Source organism: Phyllostomus hastatus, unplaced genomic scaffold (genome assembly GCF_019186645.2).
Source record: "Phyllostomus hastatus isolate PE091 unplaced genomic scaffold, TTU_PhHast_1.1 phas_scaffold_93, whole genome shotgun sequence".
NCBI lineage: Eukaryota > Metazoa > Chordata > Mammalia > Chiroptera > Phyllostomidae > Phyllostomus > Phyllostomus hastatus.
In genome coordinates this window covers 11,343,253-11,366,689 of record NW_025334042.1, presented here as the reverse complement: position 1 = coordinate 11,366,689, position 23,437 = coordinate 11,343,253, and the positions used below count along the sequence as shown (strand labels likewise).

The window sequence follows — 23,437 nt, the reverse complement described above, 5'->3', positions numbered from 1 at the left end:
CCATTCCCACTGCCACTGTTTAATACCCGGCTTTGCCCAATTGTCCAATGCTCTTTTCCCAGTTAGGCCTGGTGTATAGTTAGTTCTCCACAAATACAGGGGTGGGAAAAAGTAGGCTTACAGTTGTTCATATGGAAACTAATACAATAATCAATAAACAATAACAAATGAATAAACTGTGTTTCATGTAGTCACAACTGTAAACCTACTTTTGCCCCACCCCTGTATTTATAGATTGAATGAATTACACAGGAAAGGGAACCAATCTTGTCTCCGGCGATTCAGCATCCAAGAAAAATTTCAGGTAATGAATTGGCTAGTAAAAAGCTGAAAAAATACAAACAACAAGAATGAGGCTCTTTACTAAGTATTTTTCTAAATGGGCCTCTCATTTCAAGTTGAGTTGCCACTAGTAACCCTGAGCCATTAGTGGGCAGAAAAGGCCCAAGGCCGAGGCCCTGCGGAGGCCCGACTCAGTGCGACAGCGGCCTCTGGTGGACAGAACTGGGAATACAGCCGTTCCCAGCAGAGTGAAAGATGTCAGGGCACTGCAACCACCAAAAAATGACAAACATAAATTTCTTTTGCTTTTCCCTTTTCTCCCATTAGGACTATAGGCAAACCGTCAAATTTTACCTGAATTATATATTAGCATTCTGAGCACCGGTGTCTAGAAACACACATCAGAGCTTCCACAACAGCTGGAGAATGAGAGTTGACACGACACCCAGCCTCAGTACGAGTCACTTTTACCACCTGGATTCCTGTTTTCCTAAATTATCTTTTCCAGCCTCCTGGTGCTTTTCTCAGGACTGAAGCCTACCAGACACTCCTGAGACAGAGGTGCCTTTTAAATGGCCTGCACTCCAAGGGCCCACACCATCTGCATGGCAGAAGAGGGACACTGGGAAGGGATGAGTTACAGTGAGGAAAGGGTGTGAGTTTCAGGGGCAAATGCACACACTGTTCTTGCCTTACGAACACAGACGACGCTGGGCGGTATCATTTACTTCTCTCCTGTCATCAGCACACGGCCGGAAGCTGGCAGGGCCTGGAATGTGCAGTGTACACGTAACTTGGGGGCGGGGGGGGACGTGATTCTAGCTGCTCTTGTTTCCCTTAAAAGCTTGTCATCAACTTTTTAATCTTTAGGTTTTAAGAACATTACTGCCCACTCATCCTAAGCAAGTCCTTGTACAATCTTTATACATCTTTACTTACTTGCCACCTGCCTGCAGGGTGCTTGCTACTGCTCCAGAGAGAAAAACCTTTTGAACCCAAATCACTGCTTGAGCAGACAGTGAGCTCAGAGAGGGAGGCTGGGGCTGCAGCACCGGGCAGGGGCCCACCACCCCGTCTGCCCTCACGAGGCACAGGGACAGCCAGGGACGAGGAGCAGCTGCGCTCTCCCCGAGTATGTTCTCAGCAGTGAGGCTGACAGGGAAGGAGGCTGAACGTGCCGATCAGACACATTCACATTTAAATGTACAAACAAACCCACATTCCCAAGCAAAACAAATGATTCTTGGATATTGGCCTGTATATTTTTAAAGCAGAGAGAACCACATTGGCAGTCTTAGTAAAATATCTGTTCCCAGATCGGATTTGTAAAAAGGGGGTAATCCTGAGCACTTGACTGAAAGCTCTGATTCCCCAAACACCTGGAATCCAGACACATGTACGTACCAGATGGCAGCCATGCTCATTTCAATTAAGTGGGATTGTACCAGCTGGGATCAGGATGAGTCTGCCGAAGGAGAAGCAGCAATGCATGCCTTTATTTAATAAGCTTAGTGCTGCATGCCCCATCTCTCGCTTTCACCATCTTTTTAATTTTGGCCAGTAGGCGGAGGCCAGGAACCCCACCTTGCTGCCAACTTCTACTGAGAATGGAAACCCTGTTGTAAAAGGGAGACTTCACGTGGAGCAACCCAGCAAGTGGACAGTCAGAGATGAGGCTCGTCAGGCAGGGAGCCTGTAAGAAACAACGGTTTGGTGTGAGAGACCTTCCTGCCCCTTGCAGCCCTGGGCCTGCGGCCACACCTACCATCTCCTTGAACGCGCTCTCAAGAGCTCCGATGACCAGACACTCGTGTGCGATCTTTTTCTCCGTGAAGAAGCGCGTGGGTGGGGTGCTGGGGGAGCCCGGGGCCCCGACCCCGCCGCGGAGCGAGGCGGCCCGGGTCAGAGTGCGGCCGCCAATGGGCGTGTTCTCGGGCTCGTCGCCCAGGCAGGTGGGCGGGAGGACAGCGGAGTTCTTCAGGATGTCCACGATGGCCTGCAGCTGCTCCGTGACGTGGTGCTGAAGCAGGCGGGATGCCACCACCGCGGCCCCGGACCCCGCGTGGCCATCAAACAGCGACCAGTAGTGGCAGGAAACGCCTTCTGATTCCTGGGGGGAGAGAGGGACAGGGAGGAGTGAGAGCCACGGCAGCCACTGCCCCAGGTGACATTGACGTGGCCGGGCCTCAGGGGGCGCAGCACGCCCGCCTGGCTGGCTGGCTTTGGTCTACACTCGGCGGGGTCCACACATGCAAAGCCACTCAGCAAGGGGGCCCAGGATCCTCACCACTGCCTGACCACCTCCCAAGGCATGAAGCAGTCTCTGCCTCTCCACCTGGGGGGAGGGTCACAAATTACCTGGTGCTCAGGTACTCCCTGCGGGCAAGAGCTACGTTAATCTACTGTGTAGGTGTTTGAGGTGGAACTCCATACGACTGGACGTGTGTTTAGAAGTCCAGCTTTAACACCTCATCCTCATCTGGAGTCTTTGCAGAAAGGTTTGCGGGTACTTTCGGGGGAAACAGGCGGACTCATTTCCCCCTTTGGGGCCCCTACATTCTCAGAGAACTGCCTCATCTCCTTTCATCTACACCCTGAATTTTTAGAACGCATTCTTCCCGTAGACACCCAGTACAGTCCAGGCTTCACAACACGCAGCCAATTCACCTCTCCGCCCCGGGTCTGCCACCTCCCACGGTTTCCCAGCTGCTGCGCGGCATCTGCCTCCTCTTCCAACCCTGAGGCTGCTCACACAGCCACGTGCGGCCCCCCGCACTGCCACCTTCCACGGGTTAGAGCCCACCTCCTCATTTCTAGGCGATTTCAAGATGAACAGTTTTAAAAACTATGTTTGAATCACACAAGCCTAGGATCTTAGTTGTGGAAAAAAAAGAGCTCAATTATGAAATATCTACAGGGGTAAGATAGTAAATTCTGAAATTAAATAGTTAAGGTGTGTGGAACATCTACTTCTAACTGCCAGGCTTATCTATCCTGCAACAACCAACACCGGAATTCTTTTTTCAGCTGAAGCCATTAAAGATTTTTTGGTTCACCTCATTTTTTAAAAATTGAAATACATATGACATACAGCACTGTGTATATTTAAGGTGTACGATATGCTGACTTGATACATTTACATATTGTAGGTGACTGCTGTTGTAGCAATAGTCAGCACCTCTCTCACATCATAGAATTATTTCTTTTCTCGTAGTTAGAATAATTAAGGCCTAGTCTCTTAGCAAGCATGGTTATTATAATACAGTATTTACTGCACCGTGCATCCTATCTCACTGCAAGTCTGCCCCTGCCCTCCACCCTGGCAACAGCCCCCATTTCCGGTCCACCTTAGATCGATGCTGGAGGACACTGTCCGGGTACGGTGACATATGCCATCACTCTAACTGTGCCCTTTGAAACTTTTTCATTCAATTCTTTTTTTAATAATTTTTTTAAATTTTTACTTACTGATTTTAGAGAGAGACACAGGAGAAGAGGGGGAGAGAGAGACAGACAGACAGACATCAGTTTGTTCTTCTACTCATTCTTGCATTCATTGGCTACTCCTTGTATGTGCTCTGACAGAGGACCAAACCCACAGCCTTGGCGTACTGGGACGCCATTCTACCCCACTGAGCTACCGGCCAGGGCTTTTTCACTGGATTCTCTAAGTGCTAAGGGTTAACATAATGGGGATTGTTTTGTTTGTTTGTTTTTTAGTCAACAAATATTTACTGAGCACTCTCTACAGGACAGATGCAAAAAAGTCAGCAGTGGGAATAAACAGCTAGATCAAAGAGATATCAGACGTGGTCTAATATAGCTCCCCAGCGGGAGAAGAGACAGCGATCCAATGACCACAAGTAAACATGAGATCACAATTCTGGTGCGCGCTACAGGAGAAAGTTCTTGGTGCTGTGAGGCCAGCCTGCAGAGGTGCACAGTGCAGGGGGCTTCCTGCAGACGTGCGGACCAGGCCAGGGCTGCTGGGAAGGACACAAGGGAAGGGAAGGAAAGGAGGGGAGAGAATGCCGGGCAGCAGCAAGAGCAGGTGTAAAGTCTCTGAGGTAGGAAGACGCCGGATGAGTAAGTGGAGACTGAACCATGCCCACGCGGCTGAAGGCTGAAGAGGGGAGGCAGGAAAGGTGGGGGGTGAGGTCACGCTGGAGAGGGAGGCAGCAGGTAGACCAGTCAGCCCTGCCAGGGCATGTGAAGAATTTCTGCTGCAGCCTGCGAGTCACAAAAAGCCACTGGCTGAGGTGGGAATGACAAAGCTGACTCACGTCTTTAAAACAGCGCTCAAACTATGCTGCGAAGATTGGGAGAGAAGAAAGAGTGCAAGTGTGGACGCCCTCCTAACAAGGCATTCAACTGGAATCAGGCAGTAAGAAGAAACACTTATGAACAACTAAACGTACCACGGAACAGAGGAATAACCCCTCTCACTCCGAGGAAAATTAGGTGGAAAGGACAAGGATGTGAGGATTAGAAGGATCTCCAACACCAATCCACTGAGTGGGGGTAGTGCGGGCATCAGACCTGGGCGGGTCACTCTGGAGCTGGACATCCCTGTTGCTTCCCATCTCTGTGCCGCACTTTCCTGTAAAATGTGGGCTGTGGCTATCTTCTGGGGGAGGGTACCTGAGAGGGTTAAGTGGTCATGCATGCCCAGTGACCAGCTAAGTAACGCTGCACGCAACCATGTGAAGCTACCATCACTGCCACTGCAGCATGCAGTTCCTGAGCAAAACAAGGGGCTGTCCTAGCAGACTCGGCTGCTTCTGCTAACTCTGAAAGTCTGCCTTTAAGAGTATAGATCAGTGTGGGCTGGGGATGTGGAAATAGAAGTTGGGCCTTGAAAACTGAACAAGTGGAATTTGGATGGGCTGAGAGGTGGCGTGTGGCCCAGGAGAGGAAAGTACCGGGAGGCTCCAATGGCGTGGCGGACTCTGGCAGACACTTACCTGGCATCTAGTCCCTCTCCTGCCTCACTAATGATTCCGTTTGGGGCAGCAATGTATCCACTGAAAACACCTCCCCAGACTCCCTTGCAGCTGTGTGTGGTGACAGGGACCTGTACTGTCCAGTGAGCTGCAAGTGGACATCTCCTGGGTGCAACTTCCAGAAAAGCTATAGTTTCCCTGGTAAAAAGGACAACTTAACTGGCCCAGTGTCATGTACTTTCTCCTTCCCCCTTCCTCCTCCTGCCTTGGGTCCCAGAAGCAACACCTGTGGGTGGAGTACCCCTCTTGCAAAAAGCCTGAAAGCTGAAACCCAGTGTGGTGAGGCAGGAAGTGAGTAGGAGCCTGGCCCTTGATGTCCAGCTTGGTGTGCCACACAGGCCCTGGACAGCGGGCCTCTGGGCATCCTGTCGTCCGGGCTTCGAGACATTTTGATAAGCTGCTATCATTAGATTCTGTAAGAAGAGGTGGGGACGTGGAGAAGAAAGGATACACATGTTTGTGTGGTATCCGGGGATTTGTGGTGTGCATAGCAGGAAGGAAGCGAGCAAGGTAAGTAAGGCAGGAGTGCAGAAAAGAATGGGAAGTGGGCACACGTAGGTAGAATAAAACTGGACCCCCAGGAAAAGGTTCTCAATTTAAGGCATCCTTGGATAGAATTCAGAGTCCATGAATCTATCTTTATTTTCACAAACTTCTGAAACTTAGCATTTCCTCCTATTATGATGGTGAGGCAACAAAGCACAATGGTACCAGCAACACCTGTGCCTTGGTCACCAGCAGAAACGAGGTGTCGTCATTCCATACATCCTGGTGTATCGTTTGTGTTCAGTGCTACCTGCAATGACAGCAGCAGTCACTAAACTCCTGGCTCCTGTCATATGCTGCACAAATGAAGTGCACATTGTCACGTGACATCTTCATAGCTGAGGAAAAGTGGCAAAATGAAGGGCATTCTTGCTCATTGCATCTAATTTTCCTAAGAGTCCAGGTTGCCTGAGTAACACACGCACATACAGACAGTCCTTCTGCGCCCGATGGAAATCCCAGTAAATGCCTGAGGAAGCTGGGCAGGGGTGGGCGAGGGACAGAAGAGGGGCAGCTGTCTCAGGGGCCAGCCACAGGGTCTGTTACACCAAAGGTCATCGTGTTTCTAGAGCTATGATTTAAAACAAAGATCAAACCCGGGAGAAAAATTAGCTGCATTGCAATGGAATGCCACTGTATTTAAAAACAAACAAAAACAAACAAACAAACAAACAAACAAAACACAAAACCTCTTGCCCTGGCTGGCGTGGCTCAGTGGCCAAGTGGCAGCCTGTGAAGCAAAGCGTTGCCAATTCGATTCCACTCAGGGCACATGCCTGGTTGTAGGCCAGGTCCCAGTAGGGGGTGCTCGAGAGGCAACTACACACTGATATTTCTCTCCCTCTCTTTCTCCCTCCTTTACCCTCTGTCTAAAAATAAATAAAAATTTTAAAAAAGCAACTCTGAAATTCTTCTGACAAGTATTCCAACCATTTCCTTCAACAAGGCGGAGCATTTTGAGCAGCTACCATGACCACCACCAGGTGACAGCCTACCTGGGGAATTTCCGAACAGTCAAAATAGGAAACCAGGTCAGGGGACTTCTGAGGACCCCTCTGCACAGCAGTGCTATAAATTCAGGTACAGCTAATGTTTAAAATGCAATTAATAATTTTCACAACTAAAACTTATAAGACAATTTTTTTCACAAAGAAGTTTGTTTCTGACTGAATAATCTAGCACTGGTCAATGTGGGGGCCAAGCCCAGACCCGTTAGGTATTTCTGAAGGCGGGGTCCCACCCTTGACCCTTTTTAAGCGCCCCCACTGGGGGACTGTAACGTGCAGCCGAAGTTGAAAAGCCAAAGTTGTCTCATGGAAAGGGGCTGCCAAGCAGTCAGGAGACCCACGCTCTAGCCCCACATCTGCCACTGGCTCACTGTGTGCCCTTGGATAAGTCACTCCATCTCCCTGAATGGACTAGGCCAGTGGTGTCCAAACTGTGCTCCTGGTTCTGATATGTGAGACCTTAGCAAAGAGGACATTCAGTGGTGTTTAAGTGATGAGTTCCTCTGACAATTATTTTAACCAGAGCAGCACAATTTTATCAGTCATGAACATCAGCATTTTGTGAAAGATTTTTGTACAAAAAGATACAACTGTATTAAAGAAATGTGAAAGCCCCTGAACTAGATAAAACCAAGCCCATGAAGAGATTTCAAATCTTCAGTGTCCTCCTACAGCAGGGAACTTAAAGTGAGTGATACGCTATTTGGGGAAATACAACCAACCACAAGGCGGGCTCTCACCACAGGCCTCGATTCCAGGCCAACTACCGACGTGTAAGGGAGCACAGAACCACAGAAACACCCAGTGACGGGTCCACGGCACCCCTTCCATCATGTGCCACGCCTTACACAGCAGGCCATATTCTTAATGCTTCACACATATTAGCTCAATGGGCCTCACTCCAAGTCTATGCATAACCACTCTGAGAGGAATGGTTATTATCCGCACTTTACAGAGGAGAAAACAAGGGCCAGAGAGTGTAACTGCTCGAGGTCACCACCTAAGTGGTGCAGCTGGGACCAGAGCCACTGCTCTAAGCCACCAACACCTGTGGTTAAGTAGCTTAGATACCCTACCCCACATTCCACCAACCCCTGGACAGAAAGCTTGCCCTAATGTATGCTTGCCACTCAAATGCCCTTCTCCACTCTGCAACCGGAACGGCAACCTGGGTAATTTTGTTTCTAAAACACAAAATCCAATGTTCCTTTTACCAGCCTAACAACCTGCTCAGGGGCTCACTCCAGCCTGTGAGCCCCAGTTTGCAACCTCTGATCTAGTCTCTTACTCTTACTCCAAATCCCACCCACAGCACACTACAGCAACAGCGGCTCGGCACAAGCCACGGCTGCTCCCACGCCCTTTGCTTGACCCCCACCTGCCTTAGTGTTCATCTTAAAGTTCACCTCTTCCTGGAAACTCCCACTGCACCCTGAGCCCACGGCTCCTGCAGGATTCATTGTATTGTACCTGACTGTTCACCCGCTTGGGTGATGATGGAAGAAAGAGAATAATATTCTGGAGAAAGGGAACAACTCATAGGCCATGCAGGTGAAAAGAGGACTATATGCAGAGACAGTGGCCAGATTAAGGCTGACTTTGAGGGCTAGGTCAGTTTGGACTGAGATTCTGGAGTCTGGCAAGGGGCTGTCCTGGGGCAGCAGGAGGGAGCGGTGAGATGCCCCTAACCAGCGGCAGCCTGCAGGTGTCCGGCAAGAAGGAAGCAGGAGAATGTAAGGGCTCACAGAGGACGGGCCTGAGGCCAAGAGGGCCGGGCAGGGCAGTATTGATGGTCCTGTGGAGGAGACTAATGACTCGTGTGTCTCTCACTGACCGTGATGCTCCCGGGGGTGCCTGGTGCAGAATAAATATTTATTATTCAGTAAATATTTATTAGAAATACAAAAAAGGAAGGGAAAGAATGGATTTTCCTATGTTTTTATTGTTATAGAGCAGCTTGGGAAGTAAGAATTACATGGCAGACATGTTGCATTAGCAAAACCAACAGAATGTAACAAACCTAACCTACTTCAGGACTGGAGCTGACTTATCTAACTATTCATCACCTCTCAGCCCACTGAGGCCAGGAGTGCTGGACAAACAAGCAGCCAAATCTAGGGTCCTGGGACCTCAGAGGTTCTCCAGGGAAACCAAAGGGACAGGACACTGCTGCCTCTGGTTGTGCGCGGTGTGCTGGGTGTTGTGGCCCCACACAGCCAGTTTAACACACACACTCAGACACACCCCCCACTTCATTCTCCTCTATGCTAAGGCCTGTAACTTTTTAAAAAGGATAATCAAACACACACACACACACACCCTGCATTCCTCTTCCTGAACTGTTGAAAACCATCGTTTTTGTTTTAATCTCTTGTACCATGCTGGGATGTACAATCTGTTACTGCTTTATCCTTTGAACCAGTGACTGAGGGGCTAAGGCATGCACGTGGGAAGCTAGAGAGCTAGCTGTGTCCCACCACTCAGCTCAAGCAAAAGAACCAAAGGAGGGACGGGAAGAATGCAGCTCCATCCAGCAGCCCCTGCCCGCCCCACCTCGCACACCCACCGCCCCATCTGTCCTACCGTTAGTCACTTTAGAAGAGAGAAAATACCCTCTCAGCTTGGTATCAGCTCAGGGAAGATTTTGAGTTTATATGGTAAACAAATAGCGTTTTAGACTTTACATTATCTAACAGTCCAAGAGTAACTCTGTCACTTGTGGCAGCACATCGTGGTTATTTCAAAAGCTGGGTAATGCACATACGCACTTTGAAATGAGTTAACACAGACAGAGCCTGTGTGTCATGTGTCCAAGCAGAGAAAGAGAGCAGGCTTTACTGCAAGACAAACCTGGGTTCTGGAATCTGCTATTGCGTGATCTTAGGCAGGTCTCTTACCTTCCCACTACTGTTTCCTTATTTAAAGAACAAGATACAACTAGGATATAGACTGTAGGGGTTCCTTCGTGTAAGACGTGTCTTGGAGTCTCCTCTCCTGTGTGCAGGTTTGTGCTGAGGGCTGGGGTCCTGGCAGGAAGGAAGAACGTCATGGTTCCCAAGCTCCGGAAGCTAACGATGTGGCATATGAACAGGCAACTATGAGTGTGTCAGAAGGGAGAAGTGCATGGTGCCCCAGGAGCAGAAGTTATGTATTAACTGTGCAGACAACCATGGGTCTGGGGGTGACTGTAAAGGGATAATGGGAGGGAGTAACTGTAGTGACAGAGCTGCTATATCCCTATTGTGGTGGTGACTATATGAATCTATGCACACATTAAAACTCGTAAAACCATATACCAAATGTTATGCTGTACAATAATTTTTAAACGATAGATAAAATGTACAGCACTGTGCCCAGCACATAAGAAACACAGAAAGCTGGAGGTGAGCGTAATTCCTCACATGCACTGCTGAATGGCTTGGGGTGGGGGACAGTGAGCAGGCAAGGACACCCAGACGCACACGCTGGCGCCTTATTTTCAACTCTGCCAAACGGGAGGCTTATCTTCCCCCGCTGTGCAGCTCCAGTCACTCCTATTCTTCTTAAGTTCCTTTCCATGGGAAATCTAGGTTCACAGTCCTCTCTACTGAGTACCTGCTGTTGAATCCTCACATTGCCACCACAGAATGGGCGTTGTTATCCCACTTACCAATTGTTTAACTAGGGCTCAGACACTCCAGTACTTCCTTGATACGTGGTGATTCCAGACACCAGAGATGGGAACCCACTTCTTTGGATTCCAAGTAAGAAATCTTTCCAAATTCCCAATACACCCAACTTGGTCTAATCAATCTCCCTGGCTTCTGTTACTCCGTAGCCTTTAGTACCTCAGGGCTATTCTACTTTGTTTGGTGCCTACTAGTGACCACACAACTGTCCTGGGCCATGAGTGGACTGGTGGCACTTCTCGGCAGAGGACTTACATTAGTCTCTGGTAGGATTTGAAATGTCTCTGGGTCACCAGCCCACCATGCAAGGTTCTACACCCGAAAACTCAAACCTTTTAAATTCAGACTAACGTACTCTTAACCTAATGAATTTTAAAATGACTGATAAACTTTAACACACATTTACCTTGTTTTTGCTTCAGATAAACAAGAGTTAAAAGTGCACTCTAAGGAAAACATAATCAAGCCCCTTCCTGACTTAACCACATAATTAAGTCCGGCAGCCATCACTTCTGCCTCACAAAAGAGTAATTTCGAAGCCATTTCCCAGTCACATTTTTAATTGGTTCATATAGTTAAAAAAATAGCCTTATATGTAATTTACCACAAATACCCGCATTCCCGCCCTTTCAGGAACACAGCTGCAACCAAATCAAGGAAGATTCCAGAATGTGACAAGCTTGGAGTTTAAAGTTCACAGTTTCTCTTTTAGGAGTTGTCTACTGTAGGCTCAATGTTGCATCCTCCTTTCTCAAAAGTTCTAGAAACTGCTCTTCCATAATACTGTTTATTTTCCTTTTTCTATTTTCATGATTACCTATAATGCCAGAGCTAAATTAATGAGTTACAACTGGGAAGAGCTTCTTGAGCATTTCAACAAAGACAACGTGCTCCAGACAGAAATGCGCCCACAGAACAGGGCCCCGAGACAAGTCCTGACGCGGGCCGCGTGTGCGCGTCGGTCCAGACGCGAGCACAGCACCGCTAATCACACGTGCCGGGAATCAGCAGCCTGCACTTTGGCCCCACTGAAACAGGGGCCTCGTCAACTCTGGGAGTCCCACGGGGAACCAGCCTCGCCAGCCATCCAGGAAGCAAAGGGTGGCCCCGCTCATGGCCTGCTGACCAAGAAAGGGACATTCTAAGCAAAACCTAGCTGCTTCCTTCGGAGTCCGACGGGAATGCTAAGATGTCAGGCAGGAAACACAAAGAAAAGCGAGGAACAAGGTTTGACAACATTTGTACCGCCTTCTACTGCACAGGTATCTAGCACTTGACAACCCCCTTTGGGCTCCACCCTCCTAGGTGAATTTATCCACAATAAAATGCGAGAAGGTGAGGGGCGTTCAAAACAATCCATTGGCATGTGGGAGGAACGTTAGAGATTCTTTCATGTTTTTTTCTCCCCAAACTGAAGAACTTAAGCTCTGCTAGTATTTCTCACACAGACCGACTGTGGCGCCCTCAGGTGGTAGGTCTGTCAGCCGTCTCCAGGCAACGGAGATGCTCCCACGCACCCATTAGCCTGGGCATATTCCGGGGACTGTGGCCTACGAGAGCCCCCACTAGGTGGTCTTGTCCGATATATTACTCGGTCTTTAATGAAATTATCTCTCAAAAAGTGGAAAACAGGTTTAAAAAACAGACTCCCGCAAAGAAAGTGCTGATTGAAAACACGAGCAAACAAAAATCAGACACAGCTGGCACGTAAGGAATTCCAAGCAAAGCCAGTCTAGCCATACATGACAACAATAATCCTTCCCGCCGTAAGTACCTCAGATGCTCAAGGAGAGAGCTGAAATATGGAGTTGCACTCGCTATTGTTAATGCTGCATTGTGCCCTGAGATATTGGCTAATGGAAACACGAAGTCTTTGCTTTTAGTGACAGTAAATGAGTCACTGTGAGAAAAACTCAGAACAATGCCTAACACATAATAAACACTGTGTAACTGTGAGCTGTTACTTTAACATATTGCTTTTTTACCCTATTACCTTTAGTTTTTAAATGTATAAATATATAGAATATAAAATATAATATGTATGTTAACAAATGAAAAAATTTATTGAAGGTGCCTATTCAAAAACAGTGTCTTTAGCTGATGGTGTAGAGACGGCTACTTAGAAACAGTGGTCCCACAGGACAAGTGACTTCGTCCTCCTCCTCCTGGCTGCCTGGCCTCAAGGCGCAACCACTCAGCTCGTCTGACACTCATCTTCCCTTCTGAACCCCACCAGCCAGGTACTGAAATACCTGAGGAGGGGCCCCATCTATCAGCAGGAATATCACAAACGTGGAAATCCCACTTCGAGTCAAATCCCATGGCTGATTTCACAAAAGGCTGAGTAGGAGCATGGGATGCAACTTGGCTCCTTCCCTTCTCATTGCCACGGAAAAGTGATGACTTCCTTCCCTTGCGGAAACTCAGACTTGACCTAGTCTTCGGATCCCCCGTTCTAAGCTACTGCCCTATGGCTTGATTTCCATGAGGTTCCTGGCCAGTTTTGCAGGTATCACAGCGAGGAGGACAATTCAGAATCTGGAGTAACTGTGTTAGGCATTTCAAACACAGGGCTGCGTCCCCAGGTCTTTCCCTGACCCGCACAGTAACACAGCAAGGGGGAGAGGAAGACACCAATGACAATGACGTAACTGAGATGAGGGAAAATCTGACCCACGCTCTGCTGCTGCCTACTTGGAATCATCATGCCCGTTGTGCAGTTTGCTTAAAAAACAAAAACAAAAACAAAAACAAAAACCATACCTCTCCTTTTCACTAAACTATTCAAATATTCTGCCCTCCAGTGGGAAGAACACTTCATTTCATACACTTAAGTGAGAATGCTGCTTCCTTCTTAGGAGCTGACACTGCAAAAGGCAGATTTCTTTGGTTCAATTCCTCCAAATCTATGAGGCGGTAAGGTGTAGCATAACTTTAGTTAATTTGGGGTTTCTCTCTAACTTGCAATTTAGTCCCTGTTCTTACAATATACTAAATAAATATTAAATTAATTTCTGAGAGACAGGAAGTACACAGTTCACAATAGCTTTTGGGTTAGCTGTAATGTGCTTTATTCTAGACCAACAATTTTCAACCTTTTTCATCTCATGGCACACATCAACTAATTACTAAAATTCTGCAGCACACCAAAAACACATTTTTTGCCAATCGGATAGAAAAATAGGTATAATTTTAATTCATTCACACCAGATGGCTATTCTTTGTTGGGAACCACCCTGCCTGGTTTCAGAAGCTGTAACCCCACCATGACTAAGGCTGAGTGACTGACCTTCAGACCATAAGCCACTGAGGAGACAAAGCTTATCTCCCTGGCAGGGGCACTGCCTCTGCTCCTTTTACTTCATCCTGCCTGGCCCCCAATGCTTGACTGGATAGCCAATGATGGGTAAGATTCTTCAAGGTAGGGATGACCTAAGATAGGTACGATCACGAGGAGCCCCCAGGGAAGGACTTGGGGAGCTACAGCAAAAGGGGGTGATGGACCCTTGCCCCTTGGCTTTGACATAGCCTGAGTCTTCATTCTGTCTGTGAGAAGTCTCCTAATCTCTTGGCTGCCTTACTTCTCCTGCCTGACTTAAGCCTGAAACAATGACAGAGGGCACTGCAGCCCTGTGCTGGAAAGGGCAGGTTCCCTGGGTAATCAGGCCTAAGAAAGAACACATAAAATCCTGTGAAACTTGCTTTACTAAGAATGCTCCCAATTAAATGATAAGGGTCCGAGGAGGAAATGAGTTTGTTTCCCCAAGTTTTATGGCCCTTTAACAACCTGACCCTGACTCAGAATAAGTCCTAAGAGTTCTTTGAATGTTATCTATTGGTTGACCATTTCTGCCTGACCATGACTGATGAGCTTTATTCCTGTGCAAATTGAACCCAATAAAAGCCTGTCAAGGCAAGGGTCAGGGAGCTCTCCCCTTGAGAGTAGCCATCAGTCCCTTTTCCTTCACAGGACTCGGTAGTCTGTGTGAATTTATCTCATCTCATCCATAATGCCTCGGACACTGCGGGCTGGTGTCCCAATTCTTGTGTTGGCTGTTGTCATTTTTTTTTTTTTTAATTTGACAATCTAAGGGAAAAGAAGTCAACGCCCCTGATTAAATAGTCTGGTACTGCATGTTTTAAAAATTCTTGTAGTGCACTGATTGAAAAATCACTGTTCTAAACTGATAAATTAACCCGGAAACATTCACAAACCATTACTTTATATCTCAACAATTTCTCCCTAAATTAGTTTACATTAAAATGTAAATAATATGAAATAATAATGAAATGCAGCTGCAATCTCTGCTATTAGAATAACAACACCAACACTATTCACTGAACACTCACCACAGGTCAAGCACTATTCTGAGCACTTTTCCTATTTCTAACGTATTTAATTCTAAAAACTCCATGAGGCCGAAACTATTATTCCCAATTCACGGATGAGGAAACAGGCCTGGACGAGCAAGTAACTGACACACACATCTCATAAGCAGCACAGCCGGGATTCAAACACAAGACACTCATTATTCACTCAGGGGCTTTTCTTTTTGCCATGATTTTATGCAAACTCTGGTAATTTAGCAAGATGAAATGAACTAAAAGGACAGTAAGACGATGAACAATTTCATCTCATTTCTGTTCTTCCCAAGTCAGTAAGAGCTGCTATCCAGTTGCTGTGTTGGCAGGGCATGCCACTAAATAACTCCTAAATCAAAAGAGAAATCGTAATGGAAATGAGAAAATATTTAGTATCAAATGCCACTGAAAGTATACAGAGGAACATTAGGAGTTATTCTTCCTTCACTTCAGACTTTTCCAAAGAGATGTTCCTGCCACATTTCCCAAGTGCTAATGGATAGAGAGGCAGCAGGTTCCAAGTACAGACTGAGGCCAGAGTGCCTGGGTTGAAATCAAGCTCCACAGTTTTTGGCTTCCTGCCTCAGCTTCCTCATCAGAAAAATAAAGAAAACAGCAGTACACACTTCTATACCTATTATGAAGTTAAATGAATTAATATTGGCAAAATACTAAGATCAGTGTCTGGCACATGAATCCTGAGGACTGTTATTAAAATAAAGCAAGGAAGGCCCTGGCTGGGAGGCTCAGTTGGTTGGAGCACCATCCCAAACACCAAACGCTGCGGGTTCGATCACCAGTCGGGGTGTGTACAGGAGGCAACTGATTGCTATTTCTCTCTCACACCAATGTCTCTACCCTCTCTCTCTCCCTCCCTTTTCAAGGGCTTATTGCCCTTGGCAATGTTCCTCCTACCTAAATCAGTAGGGAAATCAGATTACCAGTGAAGCAGGGAGAAATTTCTACTTCCTTTAGCCTTAACACTCACTACAGCAGGAATACTCAACACTTGCTACTGTGGAACCAAATTTTAGTTATGTTCTCAGCTACTGTGTCCATCTTTGGCCAAACCTGGTCTTCAGAGTAAACCAACACCCACTGAAGGGGGAACTGTAAAGCCACCCTAACTGACCTCGGCAGGACATTTCCTGGTTGTAAAGTCATCCTTCTCAATCACTGGTGAGAGTCCCTGCAACTACTGAGTTTTGAGAGAAACAGCTGTCCCACAGCTTCAAAGAATCTAAATCAGTAAATAGAAAGGTTATGTTCTTTTGACATGCATAGAACAAAGACCGTAATTAAAAGGGAAAATTTAGAGTAATAAACACAAGAGAAATAAAAGGCCACTCCTATTGTTTCTTTTCTTTTCTTTTCTTTTCTTTTTTAATAGCTGATGTCATTGCAGGAAGCAGACTGCCAACCCAGGGCCAAACACCCCACAGGGACTGCCCCCGTGGAAGTGGAACCACAGCAGCCTTCAGTTAATGTCCCAGGGGTGACCATCCTCTCCGCAAACAGAGGAAAAGAACAGCAAATCTTCACTCCAGAGCCTTGAAGTAGCCCCTTCTAGAACATTTCCCTTTTACTCCTCCCCCCCCCCACCCCGCCCAATTTGATCTGTTTGTCTCGCGTTCCCACAGGGCTGTCCTAGCCTCAGCGGAGGAAGATAATCCGCTTTCCTCTCCCCTGCTGCTGAACTTGGCCACAACAGGGACACAGCCATCTCCTGTTATTGTAATTAGACACTGAACTAATAGATATGGAAACCACATACTTTGATGTGTTTTGACTAAATTACACAACGTGAGGGTGCTCCTAAAAAAACAGACTTGGAATGCACGCCTCCTCAGTCTAATCTTAAACCCAAAACAATCTGTGCCAAACAGGCCGTCAGATGTGGGTTACTGCCACAAAGCCCTGTCTCCCGCCCATACATCTCACATACATAAGGATGGGAACTTTCATTTTTCAGTGACAGGTGACACTCAATATTATATCAGTTTCAGTGATTAGCTGTTTACATGACTTAGGAGGCGATCTCCCGGATAAGCCAGCCCCCGCCTGTCATCATGCGTAGTTATCACAATGTCACTGACAGTATTCCCTATGCAACAGTTCACATCTCATAATCATCCTGTCACTGCCGACTTATACTTCTCAACCCCTTCACCCAGCCCCACAAACCCCTCCAACCTCACAACCATTGGTTTATTCTCTGTATCTATGAATTTGATGACTTGTTTTGGTTTTTAGATTCCACATATGAGTGAAATCACACAGTATTTCTGTTTCTCTGTCTGACTTATTTCACTTAGCAAATTACCTCCTAGGTCCATCCATGTTGTTGCAAATGGTAAGATTGCATTCTTTTTCAAAGCTAAGTAATATTCCATCGCATATTTGTGTACTGCCACTTTTTAATCCAATTATCTGTTGACAGACACTTAGGTTGCTTCCATATCTTGGCTAATGTGTATGAAATGTCCTTCTCTGTCTCTGTATAGCCTTTGTTTTAAAGTCTATTTTGCCTGAAATAAGCATTGCTAACCCAGCAATTTAAAAATCCATTTACATTTACAGTAATTATTGTGAGCTGTGTAGTTATTGCCATTTAATTATTCATATTTATCTCTCCCCACTTCTTCTTAAAAAAGTACCTTCAACATTTCTTATAATTCTAGTTTGGTGGCAACGAACTCCTCCAGCTGACTTTGCCTTGGCTGGGAAGGACAGGAACTTCTTAGTATTGTACTAGGTTTATCAGATGCCCTCAAGAGTGAACTCACCCGGTGTCCTCTCTTTATCTCATTCCTAGAGTTCAGGTACTGGAGAAGTGAAAAGCAAAGCTCCTGGAAAGGCTATGTCTTCACATGTGGCTGGCAACCAGTGTGATAAATAAAGACTCCTTAAAACTTCTCAAATCAAAGGCAGGAAAACCCAGTAATGGTGATCAGTTCCCACAAGGCCTAGGGGGAGGGCAGGAGGCCGTTAGGAAAAAGGGGCTGCCCAGCAAGTTTACGGTATCTTTCCTAAAGGACAATCTTATGAAGGCTTCTTTTGGGAATACCAGTATTTTAGATTCTCTTCTTCCCTAGCCACCTGCCCTATGTCCCCAGACAAGTTCTCAGAAATGGTAAGAGGCCTGCACTCTGCCATGGAGCATCTACTTCCCACCTGTTTGGCTGTGAGCTTGCAGTTCTTCGCACAGAAACCGCCCCGTGTGGTCCTGGCGCAGGGGAAATTCCAGGCCTGTCTCCGCACTGAAACTACCCTTCATCTCCACTTCAGAGATTTCAAAACTTCTTTACTATTCCTCAAAATAGAGATGTTTATTTCTTCATTTCACTAATTATATGACTAATCTCTAAATTAAAAAAATAAATTGGACCCATTACTGAGCTGTTTTTTTTTTTTTAATCCTCACCTGAGGACATGCTTATTGATTTTAGACAGAGGGAGAGATTTCTGATGCCAGAAAGAAACATTAATCAGTCGCTTCTTGTACCCACCGAGACCAGGGACTTAACCCGAAACCTGGGTTATGTGTCCTGACCAGGAATCAAACCCAGGACCTTCTGGTTTATAGGACAATGCTCCAACCACCTGATCCACACTGGCTAGGGCACTGCTGACTATTTTATAAGAGAGAATACAATAATCCAACCAAGCCCCCTTGCATATCCTCAGGCTAAAATACTACAGTGTAGAACAGTTTGAAACTCTTTTATTTGTATCCCTTTTAAGTTTTATGACATCTTTCAAACATTGCTCCTTTAGCTGCTGACATGTTCTGTATGTGCAGATGGAATCTGAAGTTAATTTGTGTTTCCTTCCTTACAGTCAGGTGCTGCTGCTAAGAGCTCAGTCAAATACAGGGAAACAACACTCCTTCAGTACCTGCCTCACGGGAGCCGGGCGAGGCAGAATACACTGCATGTCATTGTATCCACCAAGTTTTTTTTAATCCTCCCCCAAGGACATGTGGATTGATTTTAGAGACAGGGACTGGGGACTGAGCTCGCAAGCCAGGCATGCACCTTGACCAGAAATCGAACCCACGACCTTCCAGTTTGCAGGACGACTCCCACCCAAGGCACACTGGCCAGGGCTCCACCAAGATTTTTTTTTTAAGTTTTGTTTTTACACAAGAAGATGTTGATTCTTTGGCTAAAAGGTTTCTCTATGACTTGGCATAAGAGATGGCATAAGTTTTTTTTAAAATCTTTACACTGATTAATAGTTATCTGCAGGAAGAAAAAAATCATCTCACTGCTACCCAGTTACCCTATTGCCACTCGATACAAGAAATGTCATCAAATATACTCATAAAGTTAGACTTCTAGTGAATTCCTCTGCATGTCATCGATGTCCCTAACACAGAAAAAACCTCCTACGATCATTCCCTTTGTTCAGGGTGAATTCAATGTTATTTTACAGAAAATTTTAGGTTTTCTTCAATATCCAGTAAGGAGGTAATACTATAACATGAAAGAAGTCTGTGAAAATACTTACTTAGACTTTACTAAGTTTATTGGGGATGAAGAGGTCAAGAAAGGAGGGGGAAACTGATCACATGTATTCTGGAGGGAGCCCCTGCATCTGCCTTTTGCACATCTGTTTGCAAGTGCGATAATGATGTCATCATTTCTCTGGTGATCCCATTTCAAGCTTATAGCACTTGCTTATTTTTTCATCCTTATTGTTCTGACCTCTCTGTGGCCCACGGCATAGCCACCTCCACCTTGCAGCTCCCTTCTCTTCTTGGAACTTCACTGGACTTGCAACTCCCGAAATCTAAGCCTCCCTACAGTTGCACCTGAGCTCCAATCACTTCCACCTGGAGAGTGAGAACACTCAAAACTCAAGTCATTTCTGCCCATCCCCTTACCTTTACGCCGGAGCCTGCTACAGTGGTCCACTTTCAGCTGGTCGTCAGATCTCCTGAATTCATCTCCCACATCATCTCTTCTGAGCCTTCCCTTGCTCTACTCACTGCCGTATTTGAACTTTCATCCTTTCTCATTCAGATTTCCATTTGAGTCAGACTCGTAGGTGTCCCAGCCTCTAGTCTGCTCCCCTAGCCTTCCCAAGCAAGCTTCCCCACTGCCATCACTGTCTTGTCCATTACGCTCCTGTCTACAGTCACATGGTTAACACTGCAGCCCATGAGGGCACTAAATGGCTCTTGTGTGTGAGGCCTGCTTGCTGCTTTGGCCTCATCACGCCCCTCAAGCGACCGCCCATGCTCCAGCACCAGGAGACATGCCTCACGTGCTCTGGCACCACTGGTCTTGGCATAAGCATGTTCCCTCTGGCAGAAACTGCCCTTTCTTTTATTTGCTTAGTTGATCCCTATTCACTTTTCAAGATGGCAGCTCAAATGTCACTTTCTCCAGGAAGCCTTCCCTAATCCACCCTACCCCCTCCTCTGTTGCTTCCTGAACGACCAGTGACCAGTCTGGGTTAGGCTTCCATACACTTGCAGTTTTCATCTTTCTCCTAAAACTCACTTCATTATAGTGCTCCTGCCTGCCTCCTCAGCTCAGCGGTAGGAACTGCACTGAGTTCATTCCTTCTCCCCAAGCCTAGCACGCTGCTGACTCAGTGCTCAGCACATGTCTGCTGAATGAAGAAAGGGATTCACAGGGGGCGGGGGTTGACCCATCTCACTTGACTCCTACAGGTGTTTTCTTACTCTGGGCCTTTTGTCACTACCTTTCCTAAGCACCACCACATTTGAGTTAAGGGGAAGTCCTCAAGATGGAAAAGTCTGTGTCTCTGCTAATAAGCTGTTCATTCCAAGTAGAAACCAAAGAACTGACAGTGGACTGTCAGCTTTCGGGTCCTGCTGGTGGGCCTCACTCCACTCTCAGTATCGCTCTGACAACACCTTCTGCAATCCAGGCTTTCCCATCGCTGCAGCAGCCACATGGGCCCTCCTGCTGGTTCTTTAAAACACCAGGCCTGTTCCTGTCTCAGGGCCTCTGCAACTGTCTGGGATGTTAGAACGCTCTTCCCCTAAGAGCTGCACTTCGGGTCTCTGCCCAAAGATCACCTTCTCAGTGATGCCATCTTTAACCACTTTTTGCACCTCACACTTCCTATAATCCTGCTTCCCTACTCTGCTTTTCTCTGAAAGCTGATATCTTTGACACTACGTATTTTAATTGTTGATCTTGGTCAATGAATATAAGCTTCCCATGAGCAGGGCTTTCTGTCTAGTGTATTCCCTGCTGAATCCTCAGCATCGAGTTCCTAGTACATGACAAATGCTCGGTGATTCATCTGGCACACTAGATTACAGTATTTCAAGCTTTTAAAAAGCAGGGCAAACAACAATAAAAAGGCAACCTAACTTAAAAATGGGCAAACATTTTTTAAACATTTCCTTAAAGAAGACATACAGTTGTCAGTAAGCACCCGAACATGCTCAACATCCCTGATCACTAGGAAATACAAAACCACAATGAAGTACTACTTTACACCCACTAGGGTGGCTACTGTTTTTTTTAAAGTAATTAGTGAGTGCTAGTGAGGAAGTAGAGAAATCGGAACCCTTGTATATTATGGGTGAGAATGTAAAATGGCACAGCTGATGCAGAAGCAGTGTGATGGTTCCTCAAAAAATTAAACAAAATTACCGTATTATCCAGCAATTCCACTCTGGGAATATGTGCAAAAGAACTGAAAGCAGGGACTTAACTAGATATCTGTACACCAAGTTCACAGCTGCATCATTCACAATAGCCAAAAGATGGAATCAAGTGCTCCTCGGCGGGTGAATGGATGAACAACACGGTGTGTGTACGTACAAAGGAATAGAAGTAGTGGTACTCAGCCTTAAAAAAAGAATGAAATTCTGACACATTCTACATGTGGATGAATCTTGAAGACATTACGACAAACAAAATAAACCAGACATTAAAAGACAAATATTTTATAATTCTTTTTACATGAGGTACCTAGAGTAGTCAAATTCAGAGACAGAAAATAGAATGGTGGTTGCCAGAGGCAACCTAGTGGGGGACGGAGGACCGGAAGAGACGTTCTGGAGACGGACGGTAGAGACGGCTGCACAACAGGGATGTGTTTGATGCCACTAGGAACTGCACAGCTAAAAATGGTTAAGATAGTAACGGTTGGGAAACATAGTATGTAACAGCAAAAAGGGCAGCACAGTGTGCTTAAGAACAGGAAGTTAAAACAGTACTCCTGGCTGCATTTACAGGAGGAACTTAGCAAAGGAAAAATGCAATCACCAACTGGCCCTGGGCCAAGTGTCAACACGGACTTATTTTGACAGAAATCACTGTATATCCCAGTGGCAGGGGGAAACTGCAGGGAGAGAGTGACATTACGTCACCAGCACCCATACGAAATTATCATTGGGGGGACTGGATTGGGAGTAAAAGGGAGAAAACTGTACTTGAACAATGATTAAAATTTAAAAAAAATTATCATCAATGCCGTACATTTTCTAAGCCCTTTTCCATGATAACACAATCCTCCCAATCTGTTAAGCACATATGAAAGAACTTGCATCCTCTCCAAATTAGCAAATAAACAAACACACAAATTTCAGCGGGTACTGCCCACGGAGAATGACATGGATGGGACGAACTCCAGGACAACTGTCACTGATATTTACCAAGGGCTGAGTAATTGAGACACTGGCTCAACGTTTTCTGTGGGATTTTGAACTTGATACTTCTGGCCAGCTTGTTCTAACCATCTTTAGTAATTACTACCATTATTATTCATTTTTATAGGCGAGAATACTTAGGCACAAAGAATAACTAACTATCCCTAAATGAAATAACTAAATAAGTGAAGGACTGCACCAAAATGTCTCACTGCAGCGCCTGCGCACTTCACCGCTATTGCTGTCTGCTGCCTGTCCGACTGTGCGCAGAGTCAGATCAATGCTTCTTTCAGCCTGGACACCAGCACTGAAGTGATGCTAGCAAAATAAATCAGCACTCTCAGTTCCTAATAAATGCAATGAGATGCTATTTCTTAGCCTACAAAGAGAATCCTAGGTTCTTTGCAAGCCTATAAAAATCTATGTACAAAAATATATTCAAGATTATCAGAATAGTCACATTTGGGTCATCCATTCGATGTCTCTTTTCTGCAGGACTAAATAAGCTGCTTTGCACAGAGTGCCAGTCATTCCCCATCCCTTTCTGAGGGTTTCTTCTGAATTTTCTGAAGACGCCTACTATATCCTCCAGAAAACTGGAGAGAGGAAAAACGCTCTGTGGTTTGCCTGGAGGGCCACTGCTGGGATGCCAGGCCTTTGGGCCACGAGAAAAGAGTACCGACCTGCAGCAGCATCAGGCATGGGCCCCAGTGGGTGTGAAAGGGGAGGAAAAAGGGGCAAAGTCACAGCAGGGCTGTGAGCCAGTGGTGTTGGTTATTTCCACCCCTCGTCAGTGGAAAGGAGCCAAAGTAGCTCCTTCACAAAACCTGTGCACTGGCTACCTTAAACCATCAAAAGTTCTTCAAACTAATTCTCACAATAAAATCTATATAAGATTTGAGTGTTTTATTTACTTTCAAGGTTAAA

The 23,437-nt window shown here is 46.2% G+C and overlaps 1 protein-coding gene across 1 annotated transcript in view; it reads right to left on the bottom strand.

Moving 5' to 3' along the window:
• Positions 1-23,437, bottom strand: part of PPM1H (protein phosphatase, Mg2+/Mn2+ dependent 1H) — a 236,520-nt gene that overhangs the window by 121,614 nt on the left and 91,469 nt on the right. Inside the window, exon 3 of the mRNA XM_045828954.1 lies at positions 2,048-2,392. Coding sequence (XP_045684910.1) covers positions 2,048-2,392 — 345 coding nt within the window. The remainder of the gene's footprint in view (positions 1-2,047; positions 2,393-23,437) is intronic.